This window comes from Calliopsis andreniformis, chromosome 3 (genome assembly GCF_051401765.1).
Source record: "Calliopsis andreniformis isolate RMS-2024a chromosome 3, iyCalAndr_principal, whole genome shotgun sequence".
Taxonomy (NCBI): domain Eukaryota; kingdom Metazoa; phylum Arthropoda; class Insecta; order Hymenoptera; family Andrenidae; genus Calliopsis; species Calliopsis andreniformis.
Genome location: NC_135064.1, coordinates 21,090,814 through 21,114,915, shown reverse-complemented (window position 1 = coordinate 21,114,915; position 24,102 = coordinate 21,090,814). Strand labels below are relative to the sequence as shown.

Here is a 24,102-nt window from a genome sequence, read left to right as displayed (position 1 = left end):
GCTAGCAGTTCGCGGTACCTTCCTTCGCTCTCTTCTTTCACCTTCTCTGCCGATGTAAGCTTTAAACATAATACCAGATCTCACGTGGTCCACTTGTTTCCTTCGGTTCTTGAACTTTTGCACCTTTTTGGCACTCTCCTATGAATCATATATTCTATTTGTCTCTAAGAATTTACATCCTTTTCTGAATGACATCTGCTCCATTTTAAATACCCGAAATATTCGTATGAGATAAAAGTTCATAATTTAAACTGATTTTCAGTTTATATTTGCGAATTCAGTTCTGTCTCTTATGTCTAGGCATTTTCACGGTTCCTTTATTTGATGACCCAGATTCGCTGTCTTAAAAGCAAACTATGTCGCGCATTTTTCCCCCGTTGGACATTTTATGAAAGCGACAACCCGTGTAAATTACGACCATTGTTCGGTTTGAATAAAATGAAGGGATCAGGTGTATAGAGGACAAATATTGACGATGGATAATTTTTGTTGTAGCAGACTGCAAGACTGCAAGTGGCACGATTTTACTTAGAATTCTTTCTTTCGGATTATTCTGTGTGAAAATAGTAACTCGTGTAATAAATCTGATTATTCGATATTAATGCTTCTCTTTAGCATAGAATTAATGGAATTAAAAGTATAGAATTAATATGGAATATTAATGCTGCTCTTTCCTTTTTAGAAAGAAAATAAGAATTGTTACGAAACATGGGAATAAAAGATATCGTGAAGATTGTAATTTATTCAGATTTGAAAAAACGATGACGTGTATAGTGCATTTATCGGTTCTCATTATCAGCTACTGTTTAACAATACTCTCATGACCTCACGAAACGGCACCGTTCTACATTGATATTAATAATGTAAAATGCTGGTGCATAGGCTATTTTCGTAAAAAATTCAGAATTGTTGACGATTGATGTTATTCCCATGGAAATCAGTCGAGTACAAAATTACACTTTGCACAGGAATGAATATACAAAGTTTAAAAGTGTTCAGTGCTGTAATGTCTGTGTTACGTTCGTTGTCCAGAGACCAGAAAACGTTATACATATTCAGTTGTTTATCCATCGTAATGGTCCCATTACTGCAGCATAATTTTTTAAGTTCCCTTTTATCGAAGTTGATTTCATTTACATTGAAAACATTATCCAAAACATATACATTAAGATGTAGTGTATTACAGAATATTATAGTTGATTCATATTTGACACATAAAATATAGTCAATATTTTTGTAAACTTGTAACCAAAAAGAAACATGAAAATGACACAGCATTTTAGCGCTTAATTTGAAATACAAATGCAAGAGTATCTTCTTTCGGTATTTTAAAGAACTTGCTTATATAAGATCTAACATTGTGAAATAGTTCCGATTACAAAACATCGTTAGGGTATTCTTTCTGTTCTTATGTTTCTAATATTCAGTCTGCATAGGGAAAAAATGAGTTTACTTTTAACCAGCAATTGTTTATTGTTATCGCTATTCAGTGTGCTTATCGATACATAAAATTTCTTTACTAAAGTAACCTAGTGGTAATACAGTTTTTGTGCCTCAGTATGTATTCCTCGAGCTCGTGAAAGAGTTAAAGAAAGTTCAACGGAGAAGTTCTCTAATGTTAAATAAAGTAATGTGACTCGTGACGCTGCGACAGTGTACTTATAAGTTAAGAGTGCAACATGTCCTCGTATTTTCGATGGATAAAGGGTGGGAAGAAGGATGATTACTTCGGAGCAAAGCCGAGAAGTCGTTCCTTAGACTCGAAGAGTCTCGAAGCATCGGGTATACGTTTGATCGTCCAAAATGTACTTCAAATTTTTTTAATATAGAATTAAGTCTGTGACACATAAAGTATCAGCACTAATTTTTTTTGAATTATCATCGTAAAATGTTTTCGTATTAATGCATATTTATTATTATTTATCAAGATACTTTGTTTGTTCAGTTATCTACTATTCTGATACTTTTCGGATTTTATATTAATGTGTGTTTGTTTTTTTTTTTATTTCAGAGGACAGCGGCTCAGCATCAGGCGCAAATAGCAGCGCAGGGTAAGTACATACCATATGTAAAGTTGACCCCAACTAGATTTCGAATCGAGTGTCTGATTATTCGAGTCTACATAAACACCGGCGCAATAAAGATGAAACATATGTGTCAAGATAACCGAGAAGCGTCATTCGACTTGATAACATCTAAAAAATAGCTTCGTTCATGCGTTTTTTAAACTTATTCTTTCACAACAACGACGTATCGTAAAACGCAATCAATTAATTAGATGACCATCGTTATATTTACCTTCAGGTCAATTTATATCACTTTCGAAGTAAACATTCTTCATTATATACTATATCTAAATCGTCTGAAGAGTTATGAAGATATTTTTTATTGAGATTGTTATTGCTTGAATGTACTTGTATGGTGATATAGTACAGAGTCGTACTAATGTGATTTTATAATTTTGAGAAGCTGCGCATATTCATTGTACAGTAATGTTTACATATGATAAAGTTAGAAATATATTAAGTTTGCACTGCTCTGTACGATTTCTCAAATTTTCAAATTTTTAAATTTTCAAATATTCAAATTTTTAAATATTCAAATTTTCAAATTTTCAAAATTTCAAATATTCAAATTTTTAAAATTTCAAAAGTTTCAAATTTTCAATTATTTCATACAGATAAGATGCATAAAGCAAATTTAATTATTAATCAAATTTGGAGTCCTGATACTTAATTTCATTAATTTCGATGAACGACCATTAAATAGTAGTTGCAGTTTCAGTTAACGTTCCATTGCATCCATATTGTAGTTGAATCCAATAATTATAACCCTGAACAAACGAGACATATGATTGAGATCAGGTTCATTAAAGTACTACTCTATTAGCTATATGTCTCGAAGAAAGGGTATTAATGTCTTTAAAGTCCTACTAGGCGCAGGAACATTCAGGCCTCTTGAATGAGTTGTACACAGTGATATATCTTAAAGATATATGTAATATAAAATATTCATTTCGAAGTGCTTCAATTGTCATCGCTACTCTCTTCGCAATCATATGTCTGTCTTCATTGTTTATATAATAATTAGGAAACAAGAGAAAACTATATGATCGCAACGAGATGACGCGTCAAAATATCGCTCGCGTGCATACGCCCTACTAAGCAAATGACCATCCACTGGGTCCTCGACAGTATCATTTACCCCCCGAGTGGTAACCTCGCCGCTAACTTGCACATCGTCCGACAGATGTCGACGGTCAGGTCACAGTAAACATGGCGGGCAGATTCCGAAGCACGTACGGTCAGCCGATGCCGCTGGGACCTGCGCCTCAGAACGTTTTCGTACTGCAACGCGTACAGTGGCACGTGCTTCCAACCAGCCCGCTTCGCGTGTGATCGCATAATACCTTCGCACCTCTCTCGTCCCGCGGCTCTTTGAATCGATGTCAACGCACCGCTATCGAGGCCTCTCCCTCGTCCAGTCGAATTAACTCGAGAACCTTTGACCTTCCGCATCGCGCTCAATTAGGCGCGCGAGCGAATCGTTACGGAAAAGTGTCCTACGTGCGATACGTAACGTAGCGCCGCGAGAGGAACAAAGTCGTCTCTAACTTCCCCTGTCTGAGTCCTCTCTGACTCCTGTGTGACTATTCTGACTCCTCTCTGGCTTCTATCTGCCTCCTCTCTGCCTCCTCTGTGCCTTCTCTTTAACTCCTCTCTGTCTCCTCTGCGCAGTTATCCTCGATAAAGGCTCGTAGTAGTCGAATGGCTTTTCAAACGTGTCGCGATCAGAGCGTGTCTGTAGCGACACGAGCCGCGGCCGTAAACGTAAACATCGTTACGCGTTGCGCGGTGTTTCGCCGCAGATCTGTACCGGTGCCCTTTTATCGTCGACTTTCGTCAACTCTGCTCGGTGCGTTCGCAGTGTGCGCGAGTCTTTCGAATGGTGCTGTTGATCAGTGCTCTTTGGGATACCCTTGAACGTGCTTTCCTCGCGCGAGAGGTTTGAGTTTGTGAACGTACGAATATTGGTAATATTGTATCGGTTCTGTGGAAGTGTTCCGAGCCTTTATGGCGTGGGAGACGAGGTTCTAGGCGAGGGTTGTAGAGAGGCGTGCTTTGGAGGCATGCTTCTGCTGTGAAGGTTGAAAAGTAAATCAAGGTGCGCGATTGGTGACACCACGTGTGCGTTCTGTGACTGGGAAAGTGCGGAGAGTGGAATCGTCGACTGTGGAGTCGGTGCAAAGGAGCAGTTGGCACACGTGAGTATTGTTTTTACCACTTTCTCGCGTTACGAGAGCTGTCGAGAACCGCGGACGTTGCGACGGAGATACCTAACTCTACCTTGGAGGTTTCAAACGACTTACTGCCGCACCACGCGCTTTCTTATCGCCCGTGAGTTATGTCGTGGACTTTCAGCTTCGCGCGAAAATAAACATGTTAGAACTATCTTGAGCGAGGAAATCGTAATAATTATCTGGGGAAAAACCTTATATTGATTCGCATTGGTCCACGATATGCAGAATATATCTATGTATAGCGTTGAAGTTTTGGTTGTGGGAGGCTTCGTTACAGTGTAGTTAGACATAACCTACATTCTTCGTCGAATTTCTCTTGCTCGAATCCGTGGAATTTAGGAATTCATCTCACTGGAAGTAAGCATAAAATGACTCACAGATTTGTTCACATGTAGTCAAAACATTTGTTAATCTCTTGTCTCGTAATAGGTTATAGTTGTGATACACATGCTCCGAATATTAAAGCAGACGTTGCATCTTCTGATTTAGTGAAAGAGAAATTGTATGGTTTATCTTATGTATACATATTTTCTTTTTTATTTTAAATTAACTTTTTAGTACCTCAGAGTCAGTATTTCAGCTGTGCTGTTTTAATATACTGAAAAAATCTTCTTTAAAAAAAATAGGTTAATTTTAATAAATGTCTTCAAAAACGCATATTTTGCAAGATATTTCTGAGCAAACCTTGGAAAACTTGTAAAGTATTGAAAAGGTTAATTTTTTGAAACTTAAGAAATATTGCAAGGCGAATAATTAATTGTGAAACTTACTCTGGTGTATTTTTTTCTTTGGTTCACTTCGTTTGTAGCTTTCACGTTTTACCTCTCTTCTACTTTCGTATTTTAACACAAAATAAAAGACAAAATATCTATAGAATCTGAACGATGAATTTTTCAATCTTTAAACATGTAAATTTGTGACTATACATTTTTCTTTTCCAAAGCCCATTCATATGTAGCAAGCGTTTGTCTTCATTTTATGCAGAAATTTAGATTTGGAATGGCCCTTAAAAACGATGACAGCGAGAGTTCAGCTTCTTTTTTATTTGTAGCAATGCAGATAGAAATTGAGTCATCTGTCTCAGAATTCTCGGCGAACGGTGTAATCGCAGAAAAGCGTGTGTCGGTGCAACAATACCGCATGTTTCGAATACTTCGTTTCTTTTTCCTGCATTCTCATTTTAATCATGCCGGCACGTGTGTAGCCATTCGAGAATAAAAATAAGGGGAGAAAGAGGCGAAGTGTTAGTCTGAGGCTTCGTCATCCTCGAGGCAGACGTTTTAAGACGTACATAAGTATATCTCCATGACATTTATTCGAACTGAGTGAAATCATGTTGATATTTAAGGGTAATAGATCACGTAGTTACTGCCAGGTGATTTTTTCAAAAGCATTTTTTATTCGAAGTCTAGAGTGTTTTAAACAAGTGTACATAATTATAGGACTGCATACTTGTAACAGTGATATATTTAAAATATAATTTTTCAAGGAAGCGATAACGTCGTTTAGAGCAAAGTTCTTTCTAGATTATAAATTAATGAATTTAGAGTAATGTATTTCAGTTTATTCTCCAGCTACAGGTAGTTTTATATTTCAGTAATGCTTTCATATAAATTTGTCTTTAAAAGAAGTATGTATTCGCAGTGATCCTCCTTGGCTTGTAAACACGTTCTTATGAAGCGTCCAACACGTTTGAAAATTCTGTGTTGTTCTCATTCGCTGACAACCTTCAAGGCGTTAACGAGCGTAGTATTTCAATGTTATGTACTCTTGAGTTGTAAACTTACTGCGGTGTATAAACTGTAGTCCTTGTAGTTTAAACTGTAGGCTATCGTAAGAATAATTATTTTGTGAAATATCTTCGATTATCTCATTCAAATACTAATCGAAATTAAAATATTAAAATAGCATTATCCATTATTACAATATTTAATTCTACGTATTGATAACAATATCTTAGGTGATAACCGAAAATATATAGATATAGAAGATTAAATAATACACAGAATTTAAAATAGGCATTTTTAAGTCTAAAAATTCAGATTTAAGTGCTTTAAACTGAGTTTATAACAAGAATTATTTGATATATAAGTAGGGCAAATGTTTGCATTTGTTTTCACGATGTTTTACTCCCAGGATAATTTGTAAGTTATGCTCACAGATTTTGAATTGGTTTAGACAGTTTTAATCATTTATGAGACTGTAATCAAATGAAACAGATTTCTTCGAGTCGAAACCATTACTCAATTAGTCGAGTAACACTTGGAGTAGCTCGAAAATAGCTGCTAAAGGAGCCACTTGAATAATCGAAACGAGCTTAGGTCAGCTCGTTTGTTTCTAAGCACTTGATCAATTCCATTGGGAACCTTAATGAACGACAAAGTGATTCGAGTCCTTCAATTATTTTCAACGTTGCATATCCTCAGTTCGATAGAAATTGTTTTCGTGATGAGAAGCTACATGAAGCCGTGGTTTCAACTAAAGCGCACAAAATTATTTATTGACGATGCATATATCGATGATAACGTTGTTACACGTCCCAGTTAATGCGTATATTTAAATACTTACGCATTTTTAAAACATTAGATTAGTGACCTAGTTTAAATTTGCTTCTGTATTATATGTATCTATAAATTCCTTATGCATTTTCTACAACTGTTTTATTGCTCATAAAAATGTATTACACATCGTCCACTTGTTCCACTTCTACGTGTTATCTTTCCCTGATCAATCGTATTACAGTATAGAACTATTTCACAAGATCGTCGGAGTCGAAATCGGTTCAACTTTTCTGCAGGGTACTAATAATATCGAGAAGTCATGAGAATTTTGGAATTGGCAAAATATCAACGCCCAATTAAATGATCTTACGATTCAAGGGCATATTTGCATAATACTGAAGTAGATCTGCGCGTTGCAAGATAAAAAAAAATCAAAGTCAATGTAACGTTCCATATTTATTAATTTTACTAGTGATCTAGCTATCTAAATTGAACTCAAGTTTCCAGCTACTTTAGTTTCAAAATTCCCACTGCCAAATATCAAATTCTCCGAATCCGATTGCATTCATCTCCCTTGATAATTACCAGAGACGACTCTTTCAACTCGATTCAATTGAGGCAGCTCAGTCTGAGAGAGCTGGCCTCAAAATTTCGAAGCTGCTCAGTGTTCTTCATTAAGATCCCTGTTCACAGCGGCCTAAAGAAAAGAGAATGCTAGCGAGAGGCAGCCCTTAGAAGAGGTTCTCAGGGTATTGTACAAGCGTTGCATACAATTTGCATCTGCATCTGCTGTTGCATCAGGGTGACCTTGAACTACAGATGCAGATGTACCGTTGTCAAGTTCCAGCAGCCGGTGTTTTAAACTCGAGACGGGTTAAGGGAGGGTCACCGCACACATTCGAGCATCGACTTTAGATAACGCTGGATAGGGGAGCGCCGATAGTACACACACGTGCGTGAGCGTTTCACGAGTGTGGCGCGAGGGCCTCGGCCAATGGGAGCTGCATTCCTCGATTGTGCCAACTACATCCTCAGGTCCCTACGGTAGTACCTCAAGGATAGGACAAGGTCACACGGGCTTCACTTCTCCAAACAGAACCCTCTACTCACAGATTCCCACGATGCCCCTCCTTGGCGCTTTCATATTCTCGTGGACTACTACGTAGTTGGCAGTAAAGGGATTCGTTCATTACAGAGACTGGGTGGAATGGCTAGGGTAGAGTCGAGGTGGGATTGACGGAAACAGTGAAAGTCAAGAATGCATTTCATGATAATGTACAGAGTGGCCCACTTAAGTAAGGCCACCTAAATGTCTTTTTCTAATTGAGATGATATAACAAATATTTTATGTGTAGTTTGAATGGCATGGAGGGATTACTATATTGCAAGGAATGTTTTGTTTCAGTCTCAAATAAAATAGTTTCAAGTCAAATATTTGTTATATTGATACAATTGGAGTAGATGTGTAGGTGATGTTATTTTTGTGGACTACAGTGAATAGAAAATATTAGAAGTTTAAAAGTGTGTTCATTTGCCGAATCGATTAAGGCTGCGTTTACAGCAGATGCATTTTCTGACGAATATGTCCGAGCTATTTATCGTACGAGCGAAACAAGTTCAGACATATTCATCAGAAAATGCTTCTACTGTAATCGCAGCTTAACTCCATAAAACTGAAATATTTATATTTATTTTAAACATTTTGGCATTAAAATTGTCAAAAATTCGGGAAATGAAGTTATTCGCTTTGGTTCGTTAACGACTCAAATATTATTTTTAAAAAATTGTTTTCTCCTGAATCTTACCTACATTTATAAGTTCCAAGATCTCAAGAACAGTTAAGAATTAAGACCATATATTTTTGTTACTAAATTCTTCTTGCTAACTGCAAAATGAAGTGGCGAAGTCATTTAGTCGTAGTTCCTCGCATTATCAGTCCTTTATTTTCCGTTTTGTTCGTTAAAGATGATAGGCTACTGTATGAATAAACAGACTTCGGTAGATAAACGTAAACAGAATTACGATAGTGGCTATCGGGCTGTGAGTGACTTTTAAATTTTTAATTTCAACTTCTCGTAAACAAAACTTCGGTCGGGCTAAGAATATTTAGCTTCATTGTATTTATGTCATGCTTCTGTCCGGAATAGAAACACATGTACCTACTTAAGTTCTGTTGTTAAATGTTTCGCGAGTAGGAGGCAGTATATTCAATATTGGATTTACCTAGTTTTTGCAAAGTTCTGGGAACTGTTGGATTTGACACTTTTGTGAAAAAGACATTTCAGGTTCCTGGGAATATGAATAGCTTTGCTTTCTAAAGCAAGATGTCACATCTACAATGAAACGTTTCATATGCAGACAAGATGAATTGGTGCAAGGTGGAAGATGCATAGCTTATTTAAACGTAGCATTACTTAAGAGGAGATGATGATGGCTACTCTGGAACTTTTTCGTAAAATATGTTACGACTTTATTGCATTACTTTTTCATTACATTACTATTACATATAGTAGTAATAGTCCTAGTGTATTTAAAAAGAAAAAACAATATTTGACTTGGTATTTAATTTAAATTTCTGGGCTCTTTATTAGCTGTTTTCTTCTCACAGTAGTGTTCAGTTAGGTTCTTAAATCATTCAGTATATTGTTTTGAAAACGTAATAACCATTTTATTAGTAATGAAGCGGTGGCGAATTTAATTGTATTGGAGGCTGAAATAAATGAGGGCACTGCGAATCAGCGTTCCAATTCTTCAAACAATTATAACCGCCATTCCAGCTGGAGCTGCGAACTCTATTTATGGCATCGATATTCAATACTAACAACAAAGTTATAAATTCTGACGGATTGCACAACGAGTTTTTCTCCCGATTCTGCTCGTTGCACACTTTTTCCATTAAATATTCTAAGAGGCGTTCTTGAAAGTATCATGTAACCTATGCAGGAGAATGATTTTTGAAAATAACGATGATTAAATGTTTCACCTCGGCTAACATATTAGTAAAAATAATTGTTCATTATGGTATATCTACAACCGCATGTAGTGAATTTGTCACTGTTTGCTAGAACGTAAACGCTCATCATAAATTCTCCTTGTGACAGTGTAAATAACGAAAAAATGTTAGAGTAGACATTAACATCTCTTCTCGAATATTTTATAACGTTCACGTGCGGCTAAGTCAAAGGTGGTACAAACAAGTAAGGTTGATCGGTAGTCGAGGCAGACTTAGTAGAATTTTTTTCGTATTTATGTGATAGGAAAAATTCTATAAATAATAGATATTGTCAGTTTGATTGCAGGATTTTCTTATATTTTTTTATTCATTAAAGATAGTTTCAAGAGTTGTTCTAAAATATTTCAAATTAATGCTTCGACATATTAGATATTCTAAAAAATTGATGCATGTAGCCTAGACTCGTTCTTTCAGCTTAAAGAATTATGTAAATTTGTTTGCCATAAAATGACACAAGAGACTCTCCTGTATTCCCTAGAATGACCTAGAACATTGCAAATTCAATAGACTTCTATTGAAGTCTATTAACTTTCAATAGATTCAGTGCACTTTTCCAACTAACTCTCACCATCGACATCGCCTAACTACATCAACCATACCATCAAGAGCCATATTTCTCAGAAACCAGAAATACCCAAATTGCAAGATAATTAGATATCAATTTATATCCTCTGAACGTTAAGAGCCCCAAGTATCCCTCTTTCAACGCTCGCTGTTCATAATTCATAAACCAGATTCTGAAACCGAAAAAGGGTTTGCTCGGTAGCAGGTAGTAGCTGTTACTTTCGATTATTTGTAAAAGAAGGTTTAGACGTTTCTAGATGTAGGTCGATCGCGTACTCTCGTGGCATAGGAAACTCTCAGCCTCAGCCGGTTCTAAGAGTGCAACATGTGTGCGATGTAGACGGGTCTTCTTCATCGTCCTTGAGGAACCGGTTTCGAGATCCACATGTCGATCGTATCGACGTTTGAAACCGGAAACGCGTTTCGGAGGAGGCGAAAACGCTTAAGACGCCTGTTTATACGATCCCGCGCTGCATCGAAATTGCACCACATTTACAACTCGTTTATTCGGCCGTTATTCCTGCTACCTTAGCTACGTGCCCCTTCCTCTTCATTCTCTTCCACGTTTCGAAGTGGAGTAACCGTAAACAAACATCCTACGTTGCGGAGTGTATCTTATGCATACGTTTGTAGGAAAAACGTGATAGCCAGAACGCGTGTGTTGATAGCGCATAATGTGATTCAGCTTTAACCTCTGATTTAGCACTAGTCGTAGATGGAACTTCCGATTTCATGTTTACCTGACGTGCTTTTATGCAGTCGAGTATTTAAAAAGAATATAGGTGATCACGTTGGTGACAAAGTTCAATGGTTTGATATGTAGAAACGTAAGATGTGTGTCACGGGGATGAAGTTTGTTTTTGTAGGATTCTTTCGTAATCGATTACCAGGTAGACGGTTACGTGGAAGTTATTTTGGTCTTTTGGTCATGGTGAACAAACTGAGGGGATGCCTATTAAAGGCAAGCGTATATTCGTGAAATGGTGTTACCAGTTAGGTAACAGATTCTCGATTTTAGAGGTCAAAATATAGACACTAATATTCGAATATCTGTAAGCTAAAGTCGCGTTGTAAATTTGGAATTTTAAAAACATTTAATCGTATGTCATCTTCGTTTATATGTATTTAGTTTCGAATATGGAATTTTCTCTATTAATTCCATTAAATGAACGATTTCCTATTTATATTTTATCTTTGCGATGTTTATTGCTACATTTAAGCATGTTTATATTTCATTGCAATATCTCTCGTATCTTCATGGATTTCACTTGAATACGCGAAAACATTACAAGAAATTACAGAAATTATACGAGTACATTTTATTCTTCATTACATTTATCTATTACTGCATTTCATTGGAAATATGAATCGCTGTATAATAACTGTCGAATTTCCTTCGAGAACAAATATGTTTCGTCGTTACCGAAAGTTCAGGAAATCTCATTAGCGTTCTATCTCATTAAATGGATCTCGAGTCTTTCGAACAAATACACGGTATATGCATTTCCGTCGACGCTTTATTTCGTCAAATTGAATTACAATTTGTAGAGAGGAATCGCACCTGCGGTTTTTAATCCACGTCTCAAGGTCTTCACCACGTAACACCGATAAAACAAGGGCAGTATTAGGGTGTCGGGTTTCCAAAATGGTGAACGGAAAAAAAAAATCCCCCTTTAGTCTGGCCTTTGCCTACACTACTGCATCGCCACTGCAGTTAGGTGCACTGTAGTCAATACTACACACCAGCTCGCGTGGCTTTGTGAGTAATACGTGTTCGAGACTTCATTAAAAGTGCACGGTAAAGTTTAACGGCTTTTCTTTTGAGTTCGAAGTTCGCGCAAGATACACGATGCGCATAAGCGGTGTCGATTTTATTCCCTTGTCGTCGTTGGTCTTCGTTTTACAGAGATTCTCGATAATGATTATGATTTTCAACCTAGTTTATAGTTACACGCGATATTCTTATCACTTTTCTAGTCTCTGATGTAAACGATTACAAATTTTCAAATACATGAATTTTTAAATATTAAAATTTTTGAATATTCAAATTTTTAAATATTCAAATATTCAAATTTTTAAATATTTAAATATTTAAATTTTCAAATATTCAAATTTTCAAATATTCAAATTTTCAAATATTCAAATTTTCAAATATTCAAATATTCAAAATTTCAAATGTTTCAATTTTCAAATCTTCAAATATTCCAGTTTTCAAAAATTCAAATATTTAAATATTCAAGTTTTCAAAAATTCAAATATTCAAATTCTTAAATATTTGAATTCTCAAGTATTCAAACTTTTCAAATATTCTAATATACAAATATTCCAATTTCTAGTCACGACACCAGATTTGCAATCTCCGAGGGGTCTAGTTGCCAGAAATACTATAAATCATAATTTGCAACCCTTAACTATAATCACGTTCGCATAAAATAATTTATAACTAGCCATTACACTTGAATAGAATTCAAGCATACTTCCCTTTTCACTTACACCTAAACAGTGTGAGTTTGATTCTTATCATACAAATATAACCTACTTTCTCCCTCCCTTCTTTGCCCTGTACAACCAGAACTAATTCCCCACAAACAGCATACTATAAAAGGATATGACATTCTTTTCATTCTTAATATCGTACTTACTTTCAAAAGACAGAGGTCAGCAGAATTATTCTGAGCTCCACCTACACGCGTAAACCGCGATAAAATCGCAGAGTTGCAGGCAGAATTATATATAAATAATCGTAGAGGATACTGGAGCTATTTGACTAATAGAATAAGGTAACTAATCCCTGTTAAATAGTTCATTATACGATAGATGATGTTCTTATTCACTACACTCGGAACAAATGAATGCCTAGCTCGCCACGAAGGTGTCGCTGCTTCAAATCGACACGTAGCACTGAAAACAAAAAAAATGTGAGAACATCATTAGTCAACCTACCCCATTAGTCACTTAGCTCTGCTCTCCCCTACTGTTTACATTCTGTGTTTTGTATTTATGTACAGAGTGCCCAGACAGCACTGCAAATCATAGCAATTTTATGTCTCACACGGAGATACGTGATGTCCCAGTTTATCAGTATGCATTTACGTGCACGTGCCTCCGATAGGAAGATAGGTCACTTCTGTAGCGTGCCCGAGTTTGGAGGCCTCCTCCGTCTCTACTAAAAGACATCCTGCGGAGTCTAGACGTACGCGGGGAAGAACACAGTTATCGTTTTAGTCGATTTTTTCCCAGTGATCTCGTGCTGCTGTCTCTTGCGTATTAAAATGCATGTCAGGGGTGTGACGTAATGCCAGAGACCCGGTTACGACGTCCAGTATCAATGACCTGTGAACCTTCATTCGATGACAATACTCGGCCATTTTTTCCTTCGTACTTACTGTTGGTCATAACAGCATCCAGATACTCTACTATAATAGTAGACCTTCATCTATTTATTACTCATTCATGTAACAGTATATCTGTGGTTGTATGGTAAAACGATCTATGTCACATTTTCAGAAAATTCGAATTAGAGTTTTAGTTGACATGTGAGATATAGAATCTATATTTTTAGGAAGAGAAAGGGGACTAGTGATGGGGTCAGACCACTTCGAATCCTTTTGACTTTTATTCAGTCTTCGAAGAGGCAGAGAGATTCGAAATAATTCTAAATGATCTCAAACCCATCACTTGCCTCGAGACATTGAAAAAGATTATAAAGAGGTTACGTATTGGTTTCGGTTTCTAAAATCATCAGAAATCTTAAAAAATAGAAGAGTCTCGTGGTTAGAATACGTGGTGTGTTTTATTAAAAACTAGTCTAGAGTGATGACATTGGATATCGCGTAATATGCTGACAACACTCACGTGCAGTAAAGTTTCATTTAAAAGTGGTTACGTAAATTTTTTTTACTGTGTTGAAAAAGAGTCGTTAAGACAAGTTGTTGGATCTACAGTGCGTGTACTGATAAACCACAAATATCAGTGAAGTTTCACAACTCATCGAATAAAGTTGTCCAAAATTGTGAGGGATTAATTGATCTAATTACCCAGTGGCCATGAATATCGGCGAACCTAATAACACAGATTCATGAATCGTCAAAGGAGATATTAGGAACTCTGAGCTTGCGAAACTTTGCATAGACTATATCCTAATTACGAATTCAGAATCGCTGGTATTGGTTTTCAAGATTGCCTTGGTCGTCGATATTTGGTTATTCAACTGCGAAAGAGCTATTATTTGACCAAATCAGGCTTGTCCTATATCGACTCCCTGGATTTCGAATCTCTTCCAATAGAGTATTAGTGTACCAGAGCACAGTATTTTTCGATCAAATTCACCAATTTTTTGTTCTTCAAGACGTTTTTCTTACAAAAACAATCTTAAAAGCAATAGAACAATATTGTGAAAGGATTTAACAGAACTTGTACGCTTTATAATTTCATTCTCTATATTTTCTTTCAAAAGAAATATCACAAAATGCAATTCTTTAGAATCTTTTCCATCTCGAAAAGGTTATAAAAAATAAACATCCGCAGCAAAACTAAAACGTCAATATCGCGAAGCAACTTAAAAGCGAGATAAATGATTGAAAGGTTAAAGCAATTCGCAAATAACTTCTCTTTATAAATGCTAAAGGTTTCTCTGATCGAAGTGATCTGCGATTTCTGACATTGAGTGGGATCAGCATTTGAATTTCAATAATCTAAGAACGCCACACTTAAAATGTATATTTAAAAACTCTCACAAAGGTAAATTAAGTTTCTTTGTATTTTCTCGTGTAAATTTTTAACAGGACATTTTTACATTCTTCTCAAAGTTAAGAAAATTATCGAAAGAAAAAACCATAATTGAATAAAAAAGGATCCGACAAACGCAGCTGGGTTAATACATTATGAGCCCAGTATGGAAATTAACCTTGGACTGGCACACTGTTTTTTCGAACTATTACCTGACGCACAAGGTCTTTCAAGCTTAATGTAATTTTCCCACATTTCGAATGTCTAAAAAATTGTGCAAAAATTCACTAAAATACTTTCAAGTATACAAGTAAAACTAGGTACCATTCAATTCCATTTGAAACACTTTTCACCACGCATAATAATAATAATAATAATAACATAAATCTAGATGGCAATATCTGGTGCTTCACCCTATATAATCTAAGCTTACAGAATTGAAACATTAAAAGAAGGTAAAAGAAATTTTGATTTGCCATTATTTTTCACTATCCACAGTAACAGAAATGAGTATTTTGCTGGGGCCATAAAAATCCGCCAGTGTGCCATTCCAGGGTTAAAAAGGATGCTCATTAAATTGGCGGAAATTGATCACTGCTCTGGTTTACTCCCAGATTGAGTATTTATCGCACTGCAGTCGGGATGTCGCGTGGCAGGGCACAGGGTAATTTCGAGACGTGCAGTTCTGACGCTCCATTTGAAATCGCCCGTTTCACCGTCGTATTGAATCGAAATGAAGACGTGCCTACGCGCAGACAGTTCTTGTCCATTCGCCACGGAGCAGAGACGCATTCGTGTAAGTACTCGTCCCTCGAAGGGAATGCGCCTCTCATTTAACGATGCATTTGAAAGACCGGTTTACACGGGGCAAATAGTCACGTTTTTGTTCATTTGGAGCCCACCCCTCGGCGCGAGAACAGGAAACACGGTCCGCAATGAGCGAGGGTGAAGCAATTGCGTAATAGTCAAGGTTACGCGCGGTGATCTCGTTAAGGTTCATCTTGTTAACAAATTTCAATCTCGCTTGTGAGTTATCGGAGTAAAGGAATACGATATTTGTACACGATTGAACGTGTTGCATGAAAGAATAGAATGGGTGGTAGGGTAGTAGGTATTATTTGCGCCCCATGAGAAGTCTCCTGAAAACCATTATACCTAATGCGTACCAGAGGACTTCTTGTGGAAGACGAATAATACTTTTAAGTGTCAGATCAATTTTTTAAGGCGTGATATGCTTAGAATTATTATGAGTGGACTTGGAAATTTAGTTAATTATCTAAATAGTTTTAGGTGGGTCATAATCCTTCGACTAAAGGTAGTCAATAGAGATTAGTTTCCTAATGATTAAGTAGAATTTTAATTAGCAATTTTTGTGACAAGTAAAATACTCTGGAGAGACGTTAATTAATATTATTTCAGACTAAAGATTGCTTTTCCACTTAAATATATTAATAATGTATCGAGACAGAGTACGTGGATTATGTAGCTCCACGTAACGTAATTATTCAATCTTCTTGTAACATTAATGTTAACGGGAGAATTACAAAAGCAATTAAAATGACCGATATGGTTATTTATTATTACTCATTACATACGGCTTTAAGGAAATGATTTGCAGCTCTTTATACCTTTGAATTGTGTGGTTTGAAAAGTTTGTCATCTTCTCTTTTTTGCGACCGACATTTCGTGGGGGCATTTTTTATTCTTTTATGTTAAGTAGACTTTCAACGTCATTCTGAGTTTATTCATTTGCACTGTATCGTCATTCTCACCCTGCGTATCCCACTAGTTATGAGAAAACTGAAACTCTGACAGAAGGAACTGCACATTAATTGTTGGTATTTACATACCTACATATCACTCGATCAAAAAGAATTGTGTGTTGTAGTATATTTGACACACACTAATTCTGCTTACGTATATACATATTTATACATATATACATATAATTGTTATTCGATCTTCGATCGTTGAAAATCGGTAATTCAGTTTCTACCGTTTCGCGCAGGAAAACATTGGTACATATCTCTTGGGACACGATTGAACGAACTGGGACTCAATGTGTATCGAGCTGCTCATTGTTGAATCGAATATAATTGACGCCTGCACTTGCCACAGATGATGAGTTTGCTTGAGAACAGTAACGTGTTTCACAATGTAACCGCATTGTGTGTGACATTTTAAAGGTCAATTCGATGAACTCCCGTACCAAACCAGCAAGTATGCATAAACTTGTCTCGTGGCACGTTACTTGATGAACTGACGTAGGTATTTATAGTTCCTTTGAACTTGCCTCCATCACGCTGTCCACTGTACGATTCTAACCTTTGTAGCAGCTCGGTTGTTGGTCTAGGTCAAAAGTCGATCTTGGCTGTGGGTTGCAGTCTATATTCCTAGAGATTAGGGGACCACCTACTCGAGTAATTACCACCCACCGAGGCATTCTATATTTTAGAAAATCTTTAATATGCTTCACGGGGTGCACACAAGCTCCTAGTGCAATTTTCTACAGGCTTTTCCAAAACTGGCGACGTAAATGGAAAACTAGTGATTCTATATGAAAAAGTAGGTCGAAAATATAGAATACAATTTTTGGACGTTGTGCTTCGTTTTCGAGAAAATTATGTTTGAATTCTGATCAGGTTTTGAAGGATACATGGAGGAAGGGGAACATTCACTGACCATTGACTGTCTTTGTTATAGGCTAGAAGCATTCCCCTTTCCCTGTTTGTATCTTAAACCCCTGAAACTGTACTTCGATATACTTGTCCTCGGTTAAAATTGAAACTCAATTTTCTCAACAAAAAAATTAAAGAATTTTACTTTATATTTTTTCCTTATTTCATTTATGTAGAAGTACTTCTTTTCTGTCGGTACTACCTATTCTGGAACACCCTGTGTATTTTATACAAACTGCTGAGCCGCACGGGGTGCCCACAATTTCGTAGCGTGGTTTGATACGCACTAACATGAGCGACAAATGTTAATATATCTGGATTGAATAACCATCTGTGGGATGTGACATGGAAATGGTTTCGTTTATTTTGTGGGGTGTTTGATTCGCGGTCCATTCACTTAAGTGCATAAATCGACCACTTCTCTTTATTGAGAAACTTGCGCAATTTCAAAGGTACCAAGTTATATCTGGAATTCTCTGTTAATAACGAGGGATGACGAGGAAACATTGAACAGATGCAGAGTATGGTAAACAGAATTTATGATCGTTTCAGTTGGAAAGTGAGATACACTGAAGAACGAGCTCAGCAAGTAAAGCATTAAAAAGTTTCAGAGTATTAAGAATTTCTGAATCCTGGAGTTTTATAACGAATGGACCTGTTTAATGATTATGCTGTTCAAAATGATTAATCACATGCTCAATATTCTCTTAAATCTACAGAAGCAAATTTTTATTAAAATGTGTATGAAGATTAATTGATATTGCGAGATTGTATTACCGAGTTATTTTATGAAAATTTGGTACTTCTAATATAATAATAATAATACTAATTAATAATTTCTAATTTATATATTATTAGTATTCGATATTCTCTTATATCAACTTTAGTAAATCATTAATAATCATTATTATTAAACATGGAAGTATAACGCAGTTTCATTGATTAAATTTAATTAAAAGACATATTATTTGACATTAATAAATTTGGTTCATTATGAGCACAAATTTACAAGGGAGAATTTGTAGATTAATTTATTCGGGAAAAGAATATTTAATGGTGAAATATATACTAGGTTCAAGTTTTACAATATTCGTATAAAATTATTCTTGCTGAAATTCACATTTACCGAATTATCGAAGTAGTTAGATTTCCAATTTCCCTTAACTTCATTAGGATTTGGGAAGCAATAATTCGTGATAGGTCTCCATGCGCCTTCGGGTTGGCGCTGGGACCCTGTAGAAATTGCGTCGAAAGGGGAATTGTCATCGATCGTTAAGAACCCATGGGGAAAGCACAGTAAATTCCGCAGCATGGCAGAAAAAATGTAGGTGTGAATGCAAAAGCATAATAATACATAGACACAGAAATGGAGTATTTCCTCGTTACGTTTAAATTAAATTTAAACTTTTGCAGAATATTCAAATGCAAAAAATAAAAGGAGGCAGAAAATAAATACTATCCTTTTTTAATTCACCCCTCAAAAAAACAACTAACTTTTATATATCCTAGAAATTCTTAAGAAATATAGGTTGCAAATACTTCGCTATTTAATATTCCAATACAATGTTGTGTTTTAATATTCCCTAAGAATATTATCGAAAATTATTTATCATTAAGAACCCTCATTTTTATGTCCTCGAAATAACGTATTCTTTTGCAGCATAGTTTCGTGAATGAGTTGATCGTTTCCGTTACAAAAGCTGTGCGTGATCAGAAAAATAATAACTTCACGAACGTCATCATGATTTGAACCTAGCAACTGCGCTTATCACCATACTAATTACTTTTTTCTTAGAGTCTTCAACTGAAGCATTAATTAATTCTTCTTCTGCACAAGTCCAACAAAATAAAACTGAACTAAACATTCCAGATTATTCGTCTTTCTTCATTATAATTCAGATTGTAATACTTTTCTCTATTTAAATCCTACATCGAATATTTACTTCTTCGATGTAACATGTTCCATGTTACTTCGTACAAAGTCAGAAGTAACAAAGGATTTCATTTTCCTCGCTATTATGATCCTGTGGAATAGTTGCATGTAGTAAAAGGAAGACGAGGATGGCTGAAACGAAAAATCACGTTCCCTGAACTCTGTTTTTGGTATCGTTGCCCGAGTTCCTTGTCTTAAACACGGCCACCAATTTTTCCCCCTCATCTCGTCGAACAAAAGAGGGAAAGAAGTAGAGCTATAATAATTTCTTTGAGCGTGCACTCCTCGAGAATGAGGGAGACAGTCAATCGATATGACCCAGTTTCCCACCCACAGCCCCGAAATTTGCCACATCGACGACCCCGTTGTCAAAATCGGGACGATTCAAGTGTTCTATGGCCGGAAGGTCGATGACGTGACTTCAGCTCACTGATAACAGGAACCTAGAGGCATCAGTGACTCGAAGGGGACCAAATTCGATACATACTCGTAACCATCGCTATGCGATTACTACACTGTGAATTTTTACGCAATTTCATATTAGACATTGTTAGAGAAATGGAACTAAAATCAAAATTTGCTTCATCTTCTAGGTTCACTTTTCATATTTTGTATATTTTTAATATTATATGAATTTTGAAACGTTTTACATGCTTAACATTTCCATAAATGCATCAAAATTCGCAGTCTGGCGATTGCAAACTTTCTTTTTTGCTTTATAATATCTCCTTTAGGAGTTGCATTTTGCCTTTAGAATTACAAACTTCAGAGGCCAATTGGTTTCTCTCTTTCTGTGTTGTTTATAGAAGGTGGGTTGAAAGCTCGGTTCCAAGCAATTTAGAATAATAATTAATTTCTGGGAGGAATGGTAATATGTTTGTGCTGTAAGAGATGTGGAAAGCTTTTGTAAATATATGTAGTTCAAGCGCTTCAATTTCGCTAGAAAAAAAGAGGAGAAAAAGAAACTATGTTTAGCGTAGATCTCCAATTTTATGCAACTCCTTAAGAATAGATTTTCAGTAATATCGCCTCGGAAAATCGATTTTGGATAGCAGAAACGAGACGTACTCGTAGAATCGTTCTCGTAGAAACAACTCGATAATTGGTATCTCTCTGACTACTTCCTCTAATCTCACAATCAGTCGCGTGTGTTAAACGTTTCCTCCTGAATTATAATTTAGACCTAGGCCGAGGATGTGCTCGGCACTTCAATCCCAGCACCATAACATGTGGTTAAGTAATCGTTCCTCGTGCATCTGTTTGTTCAGCCTTTAGCCTGACGTGGAACGCATTATGTATTTCGTTTCTTTACGCGTGCATCTCGTCTTCAGCCTCTTCCAATCGAATCTCGAACATCGACGAACGTTGCTTAGCAACAAAGTTAATAAGGACGTCGATGGGAACTTGATCGATATTAATTGAACTAAATAGTTCTAGCACGAAGACAAAAGCGGGCTTAAATAGTTCTCTGCTGTGCGAATATTGCTTGGAAAGCTGTATTCTAAGGCAGCGAAATCTACGTGGGAACTGTCGTAATTGAGTGTCCATAACATGAATGAGCTTAAGGATCAATATATGTAGTACGAATTCTTGAATGTAGTGATATTATCTTTCATCAAAGGTGGAACGAGATTTAACATTCTTCGTATTAATGGCATCAATCGAAAGTGCGATTTTGTAATCTTGCCAGATGCGTGTACATGTATACGTAGCCATTTTGCAAGATTCTTGCTTGTAGAATTCCTGATCGTTGGCGTTGCCAAAAATCGATTCGGGCAGCTTTTTTGAAGCACAAACACTCTTTTTTCTACTTAAAAATGAATTTTCTGTTTAATGTACAAAAGTATATATAGAATATATTGCAAAAATAATATTGTAAATATGTATCATAGTCACGATTTTATCTTACATGGATCGTGTCTTGACAAACGATGTTTAGTTTCCGCATAATTTGGACCAATACAGTTTGTTTTGCGTTGGAAGCGGTAAGCAGTAAGCGTTTGAACCTCGTTTAAATTTAGCGATGCGAAACAAATTTGATCTTCAACAAGCAACGTATTTGTCGATTACATTAATCCATTGCTATTTGCAGACATTGGGCAAAGTTGCAAGAGCAAGTAAATCTGAGGATACTGTGTTCGAGTTTCACAATTAACAACCAGTTAACGCGTATTTTCTTTGGGCTCGAAAGGAGATCACCTCCAATGTAACGCTCACTTTTTAATGAATATTCACTATATATATATATACTATATATTTGTAGAACTTCCAAAGTGAAGTATGGCTACTTCTTCTTTGGGAGGTACATGGCCAATCATTTTCGAGACATTATTAATTAAAGTTGTTCCATGCACCTTGTCCTTTTGAAAGATCTGAAGATTTAGGAAGTATTAAATTTACAAATATTCAAATATTCGAATTTTTGAATATTCAAATGTTCAAATACTCAAATATTTAACTTCTCAAATATTCAAATTCTCAGGTATTCAAATATTCAAATATTTAAATTCTCAAATATTCAAATTCTCAAGTATTCAAATGTTCAAATGTTCAAATACTCAAATATTTAAATTCTCAAATATTCAAATTCTCAAGTATTCAAATTCTCAAATTTTCAAGTATCCAAGCTCTCAAGTAGCCAAATATTCAAACATTCATATATTTATTTATTTCAATAATCAAACCTTTAAATCTTTAAAGAGAGTAAAGCGTGAGGATTATTTTTAATTACCAGTATCTCCTAAACTATAGACCATACGCATAAACAAGTGCATTGGGGAGTTCAATTTGATGAATTCCACAAATCGCCAAGGTGGTCCCCTTAGAAAGTGAGCGTCACATTTAACTCTGCTCATAAATTCGGCCGCAGTGTGCATCGAATTGCCATAACTGGATTCATGTAATCGATATCGTCGGTCTCGCGACTCCAAGAACTTGGACTGTTGTCATCTCTTCCATATCAATAGCCCTGCACTATTTTCCACAGTTTTACTGGCATCGATACACTCTTCAGTCTTCCACGCCTCGTGAACGATTCGAGATCGATCGTCGAGTCACGCCCGGGGCGTACCGAATTGTTCCGCGTCGACGTGCACAGAGAAGCGAAGGCGGGAATCGGTGTTTATCGAGATGCACGGGATCAGTCATCTGTTGTCGCACCACGGCTCCCACAACGGCGACTCGAGGACCACCGCGCACCATCACCAGGACTCGAAAAGCTCGTCCGCCTCGGACACCAGACACCACGACACCAAGTTCCTCTGCGAGCTGTTGGGCCAGAAGCACATGCCGAAACGAATCTCCCGAGGGTCCGTCAGCTCGACCTACTCTTACGGGTCCTCGACGTCCTACGGCTCATCTCATGGCTCGAATTCCTCGAATCACAGCTCGACCATACACCATCACTCCGTCTACCACACGATCCACGGGAGCAGCCATCATCATCAGAGCCACCATCACCACCATCCCCTGCACCATATTCATCATGTGCACCAGCAGCATCAGGGCAGCAATGGCAGAGCGTCCCCCACGTCGCTCAGCCCTACAGGGGACCATGAAAAACACCACCACCACCATCATCACAGTATTCAGGAGATGATACGACAGTTTGGCCGAAGGTTGGGCCATATCAGAAGACAAAGCGAATGCCAAGACCCACCGAGGAAGAGGGACGAGCAGCAGGAGTTCAGGAATAGGAGCCAGAGTTTGGATGGAGGTGCGCGGATCCCGAGTCTCAGGGACGCTGACTGTGAGACCACTTACAGGATCTACGAAAGCATACTCAGGCAAGGTAACCGAGATAAGTTAGCTTGGAGTTTTCAGGCAGGGTTTGGGGATCCTCTTTTGAGGGGGAAATAACTGTGCTGGTGATTAGGGAAGTGGTTTGAGGTGGAAGTCCGAGAAAAGTTGAATTTATCAGTCATTTGGTATATCGATTTAGGTACTGTTTCAAATAAATGATAAATTTAACTTCTTACAATTTTTCACCTGGATCACTTTCATAATTAGTGGCTCCTTTGGCCTTTGGAATTTCAGTGGAAATTTCAAATTTTGTGGCGTGAGGAGTTTTTTGGTGATATTCTTCAACTATTTTTTTTAGGAACTAGTAAAGACCTATGATGCCGAAATGTTGGCAAATTTCTTATGTTAATGATTCGTCTGGGTTTGGTTATGCAATTTGTTTTGGTGACGATCGAAGACTGTAATTTCTCACGGTATTTCGTCGTGCCAAGTTGGACAGTATTACGTTCATGTCAGCCGTGATTCAGGACTGTTATATGTTTAGAAAGTTGTTGTCAAATGCCTGATATTACAAGCCAGGCAGGGTCTGTGTTATTTGGTTATGAAATATGATATTTACAATGTGTTCTGTTATATGTTACACA

General features: G+C 36.7%; 1 protein-coding gene across 1 annotated transcript in view; it reads left to right on the top strand.

Annotated features, from left to right (window-relative positions):
• The window catches only part of Snf4agamma (SNF4/AMP-activated protein kinase gamma subunit), a 111,046-nt gene that overhangs the window by 42,048 nt on the left and 44,896 nt on the right, over positions 1-24,102 (top strand). Inside the window, exon 7 of the mRNA XM_076374908.1 lies at positions 2,012-2,051. Within this exon, the coding sequence (XP_076231023.1) occupies positions 2,012-2,051 (40 nt within the window). The remainder of the gene's footprint in view (positions 1-2,011; positions 2,052-24,102) is intronic.